The sequence below is a fragment of the Leptidea sinapis genome, chromosome 13 (assembly GCF_905404315.1).
Source record: "Leptidea sinapis chromosome 13, ilLepSina1.1, whole genome shotgun sequence".
Lineage (NCBI taxonomy): Eukaryota > Metazoa > Arthropoda > Insecta > Lepidoptera > Pieridae > Leptidea > Leptidea sinapis.
Genome location: NC_066277.1, coordinates 3159146 through 3173177, shown reverse-complemented (window position 1 = coordinate 3173177; position 14032 = coordinate 3159146). Strand labels below are relative to the sequence as shown.

The 14032-nt window shown below is 32.4% G+C and overlaps 2 protein-coding genes across 2 annotated transcripts; both read left to right on the top strand.

Annotated features, from left to right (window-relative positions):
- The first annotated feature begins 65 nt into the window (after positions 1-65).
- LOC126967771 (leucine-rich repeat-containing protein 47-like) lies at positions 66-8605 on the top strand. The gene is made up of 6 exons (XM_050812452.1): positions 66-810; positions 1940-2371; positions 3741-3900; positions 4563-4665; positions 5650-5808; positions 6567-8605. Exons 1-6 carry the CDS (start codon positions 189-191, stop codon positions 6672-6674), a joined length of 1584 nt encoding a protein of 527 aa, XP_050668409.1. The 5' UTR covers positions 66-188; the 3' UTR covers positions 6675-8605.
- Positions 8606-11271: 2666 nt separating this feature from the next.
- LOC126967764 (DNA repair and recombination protein RAD54-like) lies at positions 11272-14029 on the top strand. Its single transcript, XM_050812443.1, has one exon. The coding sequence runs from the start codon at positions 11401-11403 to the stop codon at positions 13690-13692; it is 2292 nt and encodes a 763-aa protein (XP_050668400.1). The 5' UTR covers positions 11272-11400; the 3' UTR covers positions 13693-14029.
- The last annotated feature ends 3 nt before the right edge of the window (positions 14030-14032 follow it).

Sequence of the window (14032 nt, the reverse complement as noted above, 5' to 3'; positions counted from 1 at the left end):
CAGCTCAAGTTACCGTTTGACATAGGTTTGACAGGTTACGTGAGTCACTTTTTTGTAATTTCAAATTAACAAATTTTTTCTTTTCAGTTTGCTGTTGCAGTAATAAATTCGTTTATAAATAATATTTTAGTCGAAACTTCGTGTGAATTATTTGTAGACATCAAATATACTAAATAAAGTACAAAAAGATGAGTTTGTGGCCGGAAATTTCGACGGCAAAGTCGGAAAACAGGCATGAAATAAAATTATCCGGCGCTGCTATCTCGAAGCGCATTTCCGAGGAAGGTTTAGACAAAAATGTATTCAAATTAACCAATATAAATCTTTTAAATATAAGTGAAACTTGTCTCGAGATTATTCCTGATGAAATCAAACAGCTAGTAAATCTACAATCTCTTCTTTTATACGGAAATAAGCTGACAGTTTTTAACGAAAACATAACCTTATTACCGAAATTAAAAGTGCTTGATATATCTAGAAATCAAATAACTAGTATTCCAGAGAGCTTAAATAAATTGAAAGAATTAACAAGTATCAACTTCAGTTCAAATCAAATAGTTGAGATACCTGCAATTGGTGAATTACCAAATCTTATTAGTTTTGATGTTTCAAACAACAAATTATTGAAGTTTCCGGACACTCAAAACGCTAGTTTACCGCATTTAACAGACCTTAAAATTAAGGGGAATCTGATTGAAGAAATACCAGCTACAATTGCCAGCAGTTTGCCATCTTTGAAGAATTTTGATATTGGTGAAAACCAAATTAAGATCATACCTGGAGAATTAGCTTCTATGGCAAAATTGAAAGGTATTTGATTACTCTTTGTTAAAAAATATTTTGCTTCTTCTTTTATGACTACACTTTTTGTTAATCATCTACTGACTGTAATTATTCATTATGTTCTCTGGCTGTTTTTATGAGGAAGAATGCCATGTTGCCTAGCATTTTGACAGATTCTTTGTAGTATTATTATTCAGTATTTATTTAAAACAAAAAAGCATTACATACTATATACTTTCATATTGTAGCTTTCTATTTATTCTATAAAATATGTGCTCGTTTGGCTCTTTTGGAAAAAGTGCTCAGACAGAAACCGATAGGTTTTGGGTTCCAGTCCCGCATCATTGATAAATTTTGGTTACAAAATTTAATTTGTATAATATCATTTAATCCATTTGAAATATGTTTATCTGTATAAGTTTTGCCATTTGTAAATTATCACTTACCTAGGTGTTGGAACACTGTATCTCAACAATGTATGAAATAATTCTAATAAGAAATATTTAACAAAGAATAATTTCTACATCATTTTGAAGGTGATTTGGTTTTTGCGATTGTCAGGTCCATCTGAGAATAATATATTGGTAATAATTGTGTAAGTTAAAATATTACAGCTATATTTATAAACAAACTAATAAAAAACAATTTTTACCAACAGATAGGCCTTACAAATAAAATTGGCATATTATTTTTATCTAAGAATATGCAAAATGTTTTCTAATAGACTGCTTACAATTGGTTCATTTGAACATATAACTTTTCCCCTGTTTGCAAGATTGCTTGACATTCTGAAAACTTCAGAATTATCATTGTATTGACAGCATTGTCAGCGATATAGTTAATATTTTGCATATTCTTATCTTATTTTCAGTTATAATGTTATGGGACTAGATTGTAATTATTTTATAGCGATAGAAATGACTGTACAATATTGTATATTTTTATTGAAACGAGCGCAAACAAAGAATGCTGGGAGAGTTTCTTGCTTCTTCTCTCTCAGAGTGCGTTATTAGAAATGTCATCAAAAAGAATTCTAGAGGAATCAATTTTGAGAAAATAAATGCCTTGTGCCAAGTTTATTTGTAAGGCCGCTAACATTTAATTCTAGAATTATATTCAAACACTGCACTTTAGTATTTAAGTATTTATATTCCAGAGTTAAACTTGAAAGGCAACAAGTTATCGGATAAACGATTGATGAAGCTAGTTGACCAATGCAGAACAAAGCAAGTCATAGATTATATAAGAGAACACTGTCCAAAATCTGATGCCACCCAACCAACAGGCAAATCAAAAGGAAAAAAGAATAAAAAACAAGACGAACCGCTTCCTGGTGATGATGTCGAAGAACTTTGCCACACATTGAAGATTTTACATGTTGATGATGATCTAATGAAAGTGAAGATAATGGAGAGTGAAGTGTGGAATATCAGGCCATTTATCTTATGCTGTGTTATAAATAATTTAAAGTTCAGTGAGGCTTCTTTTAAGAAGTTTATTCAGATGCAAACAAAACTACATGATACAGTGTGTGATAAAAGGAATGTTGCAACAATAGCCACACACGACATGCAGAAAATACCACCAGGTTAGTATTTGGATGTACCAATATCATATTAAGATAAAGATAGCCTTTATTGCTAGATATTAGATGTATTAAAATGTTTAATTGTATTTCCTCTATTTTTTAATTACTTCTAGCTTTTCCACTGACATAGGCCTACTCTAAGACCTTCCAGTACACTCTCCTGGGCTTCTTAATTTTATTCCAATAGGCTCCTCTGCATCCATAGGACATACATGGTGTTATGCAGGTGTTTAAAATCTTGCCTTTTTCTAGTTCTATGATTTCTTCCAATGACCAGTAGCGTTTCCAAGAGTTACCAAACCTTTTATTGATCTCTTTGTCCATTTGGTCAGTTGGGGATATTGTCTGGCCTAGATATTCATATTCAACCACATACTCTAAGCTTGTACCTCTTAATTAAATTTTAGCCTTTAGCATCATATTGGCCTTTTTAAATTGTCTCGAGTAGGATATATTGAAGAATTGTTTCTGATTTCAATTATAGAGTAAGCCTCCCTATTACTCCTATAACATGGTCAGGCCCCGACATAATGCGGGGATTTCCCACATACATATTTCTGTATGGTGCAATTTGCTTTGTACCGGTAATAGATAGCACATGGGTCAATTGTGTTATTATAAAATTTAATTATTAATTAAATTTGTGTATTAAGACCCTTAATAAAACAGTAAAACACAATATACGGACTTAACTTGTAACATATTTTCCTATAACGCGGCATATCTGTTTATAATATAAAAAGGTATCCAACACCCTATTGTTTCAGTAAGCATACAGTCTAGGAGTCTGTTTTTAAATCTTGCGCCACAAATTTATATAAACCGAGGTGTTCAATAGACACAGTCACACTAATTTTCTTTTTCTGAGCAAATATGTAGTTTTTGTGCAAATTTTTTGTGAATAAAACTCAATAATTTAGTGAAACTTGGCGAAACATAGTTTCTGTAAAGATCAAGTATAAACTTAATAATCATTAATGGTTAACTTTTACTTTACTAACTTCAGAAAAAACACAATTTTTAAAAATTTTTTTTTGTTGAAATAAATCGAAAAGAGTTTAGGTTCTTCTGCTGCCCCCCCAATTCAAGGCGAAAGATTCAAAACTTTTACCAGCAAACATCTTTTAAAATTGTATAAATCTAATTTATGATGACTCTGCATGATGTGTTATTGTTTTCAATTTTTTAATATGTTATTAAAAAAATTCCATCAAAATACCTTTCAATAATTTTGATATTTTTTTTTAAGTTATTAAAAAGAATATCAACAATTTTAAAAATATTTCTGCACAGTGTCAAGTTTTTCTGTGACCTATGTTTTTAATGTCTCAATTTACAATATTATCTATTATATGTAAATATATTTAAGGTGATTTGGTCTACACTGCAAGAGCACCGTCTCAATTAAAACTAACACCATTGTCAAGAACAAAACAGTTTACTGGTGAACAGTTGTTCCAACAGCTGACTGCTGAAGCCGATGCTTTGAGAAAAGAAAAGAAAAGGAATGTCTACTCTGGTATCCACAAGTATGTATTATACATTTGATTTATATACTTATATTGGAAACAACCCAACCAGGATTTACTTGTGCACTTATAGTTCAGGTGGTAGGTGGATTGGAGAAGTCAACAAGTGGACCAAAGTATTGTGATACAACATTATATTTTACATTTCATTTCATGAATTGATACAAAATTAAATGACACATGATAATTCGAGAAGAGGAAGAGGGAAATAATGTCCCACATTCTTCTGCAACACCAGAGGAATTACAGGAGTGTTGCCATCCTTTTAGCAAAGTGTACTTATGTAGTGTATTATGTATGTGTAATTACAGTATATTATAGTGATTAAAACGTAGTTATTATTTAACGAAATAGTATTATAATAATAATATTGACACAATTTATGTTGCCCCAAATTAAGCATATAGCCTGTGTTATGGGTGCAAGACAATGATATATTTAATAAGATATACTTACTTAAAAATACATAAATACATATCAATATCCATGATCGGAAACAGACATCAATTATACCTTTATGTTTTCTATAGGTGTGATTTTTAGAAAAACAAAAGAGCGCTATTGCCCCAATTTGTTATGGTTATATAGGTAGTGTTTTATTTATTAAAGTTAAGATCTATTTTTGTAATACATTTTTCTATTTTGTATATTTTTGTTTCCAGATATCTATACTTACTTGAGGGTAAACCAAAGTATCCGTGTTTGGAAGACTCAGCAGGCAGGATTATTAGCTTTCCACCAATAACAAATTCGGATGACACTAAGGTAAGAATATATCTGAGCACCTTATCAATGTTATGAAGATATAATAATAATGAATATAAGAAAACAAATATATAAATGTAACAACATAAAGTTTTCTATATAAGGATCATCCTACGAGCACAAGTATTCATGAATGAAATTTGGAAAAGACCGTCACTTTCTTTGACCATATTTTATTATTAAATATATAAAATTACTTCTGTGGTGACCCTGAAAAATTATATCTTTATTGTAAAATGACAATCCAACAAAAATTGACATAAGACTTTATTTTCTACTAGCTGACCTGACAGACTTTGTTTTGTCAATAAACGGTTCGAGAGATATGGTAAATGCGTGGGTGAGGGTGTGGGTGGGATCGTGACAAACTATATAAATGTTAACCTTTCTTGAGCTTCAACGAATCTTTACAAAAGATGTCATTGAGATCGCTCAAATAGTTTAGGAGTTATTAGGGAACATACAAACATACATTCTCTATTGCTACTAAGACTACATATACAGTTCAAATAAATAATATAGATCGAGGATTTGGGTTGCTGCTGAATGATGGTCTGTTATTCTTATATGTGTAATAATAACAACTTACTAGAAGACTTTGATAAAACCTTAAAGACTTTGAAAAGAAAGAGAATAGAACCTACAACTCATGTAAAAGGCCAGCCATGTAATTCCTCCAGTGTTAATGGGCGAAAATATATTGATCATCTTATGGAATATTATATTCGTAATTCTGTTACTTATTCGAAAATAATTTTACAGTTTATGGACACCGGATTTTAATAATCGAAACGTTTTATTGCAACATAAATTTTTGTTTTGATTTAACCTGTAATTTTTTTTTTCTATTTTAAAGCCTGATTTATGTAATAAAATTTGCTTTTGAGACAATTAAATATTGGGGCATTTTTTTTGCCTTATGCTCACTTTTATTGTATTTTAATTATAACAGAAATTATATAATATATTAATGATCTTACTCAGATGTCATTCGAAAGTAAATCGATGCTTGTTGAAGTAACCTCACACTCATCACTCGGTGCTTGTAAAATGGTTATGGACAAGCTGCTTCAAGAGTGCTTACTACTTGGTATTGCTGATGAAGAGGAGAATTCTAAGTATCACACTATTACTGTGCAGCAGGTAATTGATTGATAATACTTTTGCAAATATTGACCAAGAAGCAATACCACTTCTGAAATGATTATCAGAAGTGGGATTTAACCACATCACCTTCATGTTAAGAAGGGGAAATTGCCCTCCTGTCAAACTTGGCTCTGAAGTTCTACCAGATTGTGAGAAAGTGAAATACCTAGGCTTTAACTTAGACAGAAGATTCACCTGGATTTCTCACATAAAGAAGAAACGGGAGGAAATTAATCATAGTTTCCGAAACCTTCACTGTCTCATGGGTAGAAACTCTGTCCTGTCTACTGACAATAAGCTTCTAATCTACAATGCTGTATTGAGGCCCATCTGGACCTACGGAATTCCACTGTGGGGCTCTGCCAGCAAAAGCAACATCATGCTTATTCAATGTGTGCAAAACAACATCCTGCGTACCATCACAAGTGCCCCATGGTTTTCCAGAAATGACGAGATCCATCAATCATCCGCTTATAGTCTTGCGACTGATCGCAGTTCCTACATAGATAAAAAAAAAAGAAGCGGGATTGACTGATAATAATGTCAGTAGTATTAGTCTAATAATATGATAGAAAGGGTCTTAATAGCTAGTTAAATACTTATAAGCTAAGCATAGTCTATACTCAATGTCTATTGGACTGAGAATTGTTCTCAAATGGAAATTAAGCTTAGTAATAGAATCCTGCGAAAACCTACTGTAAAGTACATATTTTATTATTTTCATATGTTTACATAAACATTTAATTAATTTGCAGGTAAAAGTTGTGGACATGGAGGGCAACCTGAAGAGTGTTTATCCATCGCGAACAGACTGTGCGTATGAGGGATCCAACATTAAAGTGTACAGGCTACCAAAAAAATAATTGCATTACTCCATGTATTGGAAAGATATCTTCACACGCTGCACTTAAAGTTTATTATTTGTAAATTTCAAGCATTAAATGCATTTTGAATATTAGATTATTATTACATTGAAACTGTTTTGAAAATAGTGTTTTTTTTTACTAGTAAAAGTGACAAATATGTTTTCTGATTTTAAGTAATACACCCAGCACATTACAGTGCAGTGCCACTTAGAATCCATGAGCTCGTCATGATACATACGATATTGTCACTAGCCGAGTATTGTCCCTTAGCTACGCCGCCCTTCTTACCAAAATCCAAATAGTGCTTGACGGCAGGAAATAGGCGCCACTGTGGTACCTAGTCCGCATCCCGTGCAAAGGTAATATACATGAGCATAATTAAACCTAATGAAAAATCTATAGCTATTGCTATTACCACTTTACAAAAATCTGTATCAATAGTACCACTTTACAAAAGTCTGTATCAATAGTACCACTTTACAAAAGTCTGTAGCAATAGTACCACTTTACAATAGTCTATCAATAGTACCACTTTACAAAAGTCTGTAGCAATAGTACCACTTTACAAAAATCTGTATCAATAGTACCACTTTTCAAAAATGTGTAGCAATAGTACCACTTTACAAGAGTGTGTAGCAATGGCACCACTTTACAAGTCTTAGCAATAGTAGAAAAGTGGTACTATTAAGTACGTATTATTATGCAACAGTATACAATAGATTTCGTTTGTAAGGAACCTATGAATGACTCAAAGTCAAATATTTTGCAAAAATTTTAAAAGGTTTTCATTGTTCTTATTTGATCTGTTTTGGATGTACTTGTGGTCAATGAGTTTTATTATTAAGTTTTGCTCTTACCTGTATGTCAAAATTTAAGTTTCTTTCATTAAAAATAATGATATAAACTTCGTTTGTTTGTACCTTAATAGTTTAAATCTATATTACTTGATTTATTGTTTCTATGAGTCAATTACATAATATAGATTTAAACTATTTTATCTGTCTTGTTGGTTAAAATAACTTACTTTATAAAGCATTATGTAGTATAGCTGTATTTTTTACAGAATATTGACAGAATGCATCAAGGTTGCAAATGTGTTCAGGTAGTTTACGGAATGGCCTATATTTTTAAGGCAAGAAAAATAGTATTATGCACAAAGTTATAGTTATGCAATTTCTTTTTTGAATGTACATTATTTGCTTTTTTGCTTATAATTCTTAATGTAAATTTTTCACCAAAATCACGCCAATTAAATCCTCTTGTAGCTTACAATCAATCTCTCCGAGATATTCTCATTTTGGTTAGTTATAAATGCATTAAATTAATTATGATTTAGTGTCCTACGTTGTGACGTTTTCAAATAGATTGTTTCTTGTTCCAAATACACGTGTTATACTTAATTTTAAGAAAAAATAGGGTAGGCGCTACGTCAATATGACGGTAAATGTCAAAGTATGCTGAATAAGTGTTGTAAAGGTTTATTTTGCGAATAAGTTGTCTAATCTGTGATTTTTGTACTGCTTATTAACGTGCATGTAAAAGTTGAGGTAATATATACTACGTACTAGAATACAAAAGGATGTCTGACCTCTCACCTTGATCTTTGGCCAAGAGATGGAGCCAGCTGTAGTCAACTCACTCAGTGTATGCTAAGCTTTTGTAGCAATAACACGTATATGAGTGCTGGGTGTTTAATATGGTTTCGTGAGTCTAAAGTAAAAGTCAAGGAGTGCTCTTTCACCACTAAGTTCTAGATAATATTTTTAAACACGCATAATAATTAATTCTGTCGTTATTTTTTTTTAAATATATTCTATCGTTTTAACTGGTGATGACATGTGATCGGATGTATAGCTGCTTGTATTACCTCAATGCATGTAATAAATTAATGATTTATGTTGTATCAAAATATAAAATATAAAAAAACATTATTGTTTTATTCGTTGTGTGTGAAACTTACTAGGTACTTTATTTTACATGTAACGGATGTTATAATAACAGCGGTATAGATACAGATATATCTGCATTATAAAACAAAACATGTAAGTATGTGTCTGTTTCACAATTCACTCCCCGTGTAGGTATCGAAGTCGTCAGTACTCAGTACGCGCGGCGGCCACGCCAGCGTAGCTTTCCACGAGCGAGCAGACTGGTCGCTCGTCACTGCGATCTTTGTCACGTACTTTACCGATCCGACCGATGTATAATAGCTTCTAAAGGTCATTGCAATCTAAATTTTTTTTTATGATTTTTAAAGATGCCGAGACAATCTGAATAAAATTGATTATTATTATTATGAAATAAGTATTCATGATTAGCTATCATCAATAGGTAGCCCTATTTATTACCTGAGTACGTGTAAATCTAGCTCGCGACATGGTTCCGTTTAAGTTCGTATATACCTAACTAGCTATTTAAAAAGTTCCTACTTTTTTAAGGAAAAATGAACTAAATTCACTATGTCGTGGTCTTCCAACACATATATTACTATCAAGTAATATAGGTAGAATGTTGGTTTAAAATAACGATTACATATCTATTTTTAGTGTAGAAAAACAGCTATTTTTATTAGATGACCTTATGGTACTAGGATAGGTACATTTTTAAGTAAAGAAGTCAACCCTAATGTCGTCCGAAGAGGTAGGAGTCATGCGATAGAAAGAGAGGTAACTTCTGAATGAAAATAATATGAATGGTAATTTGGTGCAATAATTGTGAATTAAAATGTAGGCTAATAGCGCTGTGCGATCTGAATTGCACCTTATTGTAAGAGTCCCTATTTATTTATTTGATTTTGCGGAGTGAGCTGTCTGTACTTGTACTGTTATATATATATTCTTTGCCACAGTTGAAACAAACCTCTAGTCGTTCACTTCCAAGCTCCGATCAATTCGTATATTCTTAATGTAAGTTCTTCTAGTAGCGTCACTTAATATGATAAAATCGTGTTGTTAATTTAATATACCTACTCCGTGATTTGATAAAATCACTTAGGGAATTGGCAAAATATCTGTTAAAATCATATCCCTGTGACATATATTCTTCTAGTGTGTTATTGTCAGATTGTGAATGCGTAAGCCTTTTTACAATACGTATTTAAAAAAAAAAGTGTGTTTGTACTTATATAATGCACGCAAGAAGTTATACTTTTTTGGCCTAACGAAGCAAAAATCATTAAAATGATTTATTCCTCGTGCTATTCTATGTTTTTAGGAAGAACAATGTTGTAAAATTGTTGCAAAGATGGCTTTGACAATTAATTAGAAAATAATGCATACGGCTGTATGGGCTTGAACACTTTGCTTGTTCTAATAATAGACGAAAAAACCAAAAAAAAAAAATAAGGAATGACGCGAACGCCAGAAAATCTTAGGAACCAACTTCAACCTGTTACTTTTTTTTTCACTCTTATCATTTTTTCATAACTTTTAGAGATGTATTATAAAATGTGGATAGATTTCGCATCAAACCCATTTGAATCTCTTAAAATATTGATAAAATATTCAGTAGTCAGTAGTCACTGATTGGTTAATAACTTTCCCACCATTAGAAATTTTTAATTACAAGTTGAATAGAGACGTGATCAAGTGTTGTGAACGGATTACGGAATCGACTGGACAAATAAAAAGAACAATGTGACACAATTTGATGGAAGATAACAATCGATTCGGCCGCAGCGGCACATTAATAACTAAGGCAGCCAATGTCATATTTTAGGCCAAAAACTACACCAAATTTTTATTGTCACATAATATCCGTGGTTTAGTTAATCATTGGTAACAAAACATTCATACATATTATGCATTTATATCTCTCTCGTTATCTCAACAATTCAAACACGAAATGCGACAAATAAAAGAGGTAGGACGAGGATTTCATGGGGTATAAACACGGACTAGTAAAAAAATAAAGACTCCGTGTCACCTTACATAATAGTGTAGCACCAAAACAAGCCGATTAACGTGTAAATACATAGCCCCACGCAAGCAATTACACTACTACAGGCCGATAGGCGGCCATTGCGAGAATTGTCATCGTCTGTGATCTGTCACGGTTTGCGTCTCAATAAAATATTTTAAAAAAGCCGTTGTGCGTTGTGAAAAATTGTAAAAAAATAACATAAAAGTATATGATTATTTAAGGGAGATAAAAATGTGTTAATAGTATCCCCCGTAACAGCACACACACTAGCATAACGGTGCTTCACTTGCTAATATCACGGCGCGGAGTCCTTCTTTTTTTACTCGCCCGTGGGTATAAAATTTTAAATAGAAGAATGCAGTAAAGAACGAATAATCCAGGTTTCCCTCATAAAGACCTAGCTAAAATTAGAATTAGACCCATTCGTCTTTAATTTTAAGTTTAGCTAGAAATATTGGAGTGCAGGCGGGGTTTATACGAAGATTTGGTGGCATATTATTAGTTGAGATTTTTTTAAAAGATTCTCTTATTTTGATAATAATATTGGAGAGTCTCTTTGACCGAACAAGAATTGCGAGAATTGATTGAAGGCAACTTTTGGAGTCTGGAAACATTTTCTTGTCATTGCCAATGTCAGTCGTCACTCGTCAAATATTTAACAATCATCTGACATCATGTTTACATTAACTTACAAAATACAAATACTGAATGCCTACAACCAAAAACTTTAAGATTGTCATTCAACATCATAGTTTTATGTTAACTTTAGTATCATGTTATAATCCTAATTCTATTATTTACAATGCGGCGTAGTCAAGCCCCAAGCCAACTTGGTTCTAGTGATAGTGTGTTCAAAAGTCCTTTGATGAATTATTCACGCCGAAAGAAGCGGGAATGTACAAAAATACCTCTCGCCCAGAAATCGCTGTCACAAACTTTAAATAATTCAGACCACGAGAATCTGATTCGGCAGATACTGAGTAAACCTTTCAAAGTACCATTACCAAATTATGTGTCGTCATATTGTGGTAAAAGTTTAGGTTTAAAACGCACACAACTTAGACGAGCACTGCACGATCCAGATGAACCAAATGCTCTCGTTCTATATCGGCCACCATATATTCCAGAACATGAAAAGATGAAAATGAATCCAAATGACATTAAAGTAGCAGTTGTTGTTGATCCTGTTCTAGGAAACATTCTTAGGCCTCACCAAAGAGAAGGAGTCACATTTATGTATAATTGTGTCACAGGAAACCAAATCGAAAATGCATATGGGTGTATTATGGCTGATGAGATGGGTCTAGGTAAAACTTTGCAGTGTATAACATTACTTTGGACACTTTTACGGCAAGGGCCTGATTGTAAACCAACTATAAGCAAAGCTATTATTGTCTGTCCTAGCAGTTTAGTAAAGAACTGGTCTAGTGAGATACAAAAGTGGCTCGGACAGAGAATAAATTCCTTACCAATGGATGGGGGCTCAAAAGCTGATATAACTCTCAAATTACAACAATTTATGAACACTTACAATGCAACTAGAGTTGCAACTCCAGTTCTTATTATTTCATATGAAACATTTAGAATATATAGCGCTATTCTACATTCATCAGAAGTGGGTTTAGTACTTTGTGATGAAGGGCACAGGTTAAAGAACAGTGAGAATCAAACTTATCAAGCCTTGATGGGACTTAAAGCAAAAAGGCGAATATTGATTTCAGGGACACCAATTCAGAATGATTTGACTGAATATTTCAGTTTAGTACATTTTGTTAATGAAGGAATACTTGGCACAGCTCAGGAATTTAAAAAGAGATATGAGAACCCTATTCTAAAAGGCCAGGACGCTTTAGCATCGGACACAGAGAGAGAAAGGGCACAGGAATGTCTTCTTACTCTTACTACAATAGTCAACAAATGTATGATTAGAAGAACAAGCAGCTTACTAACTAAATACTTGCCGGTCAAGTTTGAACAAGTAATATGTGTTAAAATGACTCCGTTACAAGCTCAAATATATAAAAACTTCATAAACTCTGATGCAATACGCAACAAGTTCTCTGGTAAAGGAGAAAAGAATACTCTAAGTGCATTATCCAGTATTACGACATTGAAGAAGTTATGCAATCATCCAGATTTAGTTTATGATAAAATCATGGAACAGTCGGAAGGGTTTGAAAAGGCTAGGGATCTCCTTCCAAGTAATTATGACATTAAAGATGTCAGACCTGAGTATTCCGGCAAATTAATGATTCTTGACTGTATTTTAGCAAATCTTAAAACAAATACTGATGACAAAATTGTCCTTGTTTCAAATTATACTCAGACATTAGATCTTTTTGAAAAATTGTGTCGCAAAAGACAGTATCTGTATGTACGTTTGGATGGATCAATGACAATAAAAAAGAGAGCTAAGGTTGTTGAAAGTTTCAATGATAAGAACTCCAAGGAATGGATTTTTATGCTTAGTTCAAAAGCTGGAGGGTGTGGCTTGAATCTCATAGGTGCTAACCGTTTAATTATGTTTGATCCTGATTGGAACCCTGCGAATGATGACCAGGCAATGGCAAGAGTCTGGCGAGATGGACAGAAAAAGCCTTGTTTTATCTATAGGCTACTAGCAACTGGCACTATAGAGGAAAAAATTTTCCAACGTCAAGCTCATAAAAAAGCATTAAGCGACACAGTTGTTGATCAAAATGAAGAGTCTTTGCGTCATTTCACATCTGATGATCTCAAAGATTTGTTCCGTTTAGAAGAAAATACTTTATCGGACACTCACAGCAAGTTTAAATGTAAGAGGTGTGTGAACAATATTCAAATATCTATGCCACCTGAAAACTCTGATTGTACTTCGGATTTATCAAACTGGTACCATAGTGCTGACAAGAAAAATCTAGCAGATTTAGTTTTAAAACAATGCTGGGATCTGGCAAAGAGTATTTCATTTGTGTTTCACCATCGTTCTGCCAAAACTGAGGCACAAGATAAAGAAGAAAACAAAGAGAATATACAATCCAGTAAAAGAAGAAAGCTGGAAATTGATGAGGATTATTCTGAACCGGAACATAGTAGTGATGAAGATTATGAATAGTTTTGTATGGTTTTAAATATCATTTGCAGTTAGAGCTACATTATTAAGAATGAAAAGAATCAAAAACAAAAGAGATTGTTGACACAATAGTGAAGAGTCTCAGACCGTAAGTTTTATCTGGATTAATTCCACTATATGTTAACATGTGATAATATATATTTAAGTATATTTCATATTAAAGAAACTTGTCCACAGATCAAGTATACAAATTAGAGTTTAAAGGATAATAGTAATTGTGTGACATTGAAATAAGTGTAAAGATAGTATTGAGTTAGTTATATAATAAGAGTTGTTTTGTTTTATAAATTATGAATTGCAATATATTTCTGATATAATACTA

Bases quoted from the DNA above. Each gene is read 5' to 3' on its own strand.
- LOC126967771 (XM_050812452.1), top strand. From the start codon at position 189: ATGAGTTTGTGGCCGGAAATTTCGACGGCAAAGTCGGAAAACAGGCAT. The intron at 3,901-4,562 runs GTATGTATTATA...TTTTGTTTCCAG, and splicing joins GTCTACTCTGGTATCCACAA to ATATCTATACTTACTTGAGG. The intron at 4,666-5,649 runs GTAAGAATATAT...GATCTTACTCAG, and splicing joins CAAATTCGGATGACACTAAG to ATGTCATTCGAAAGTAAATC.
- LOC126967764 (XM_050812443.1), top strand. From the start codon at position 11,401: ATGCGGCGTAGTCAAGCCCCAAGCCAACTTGGTTCTAGTGATAGTGTG.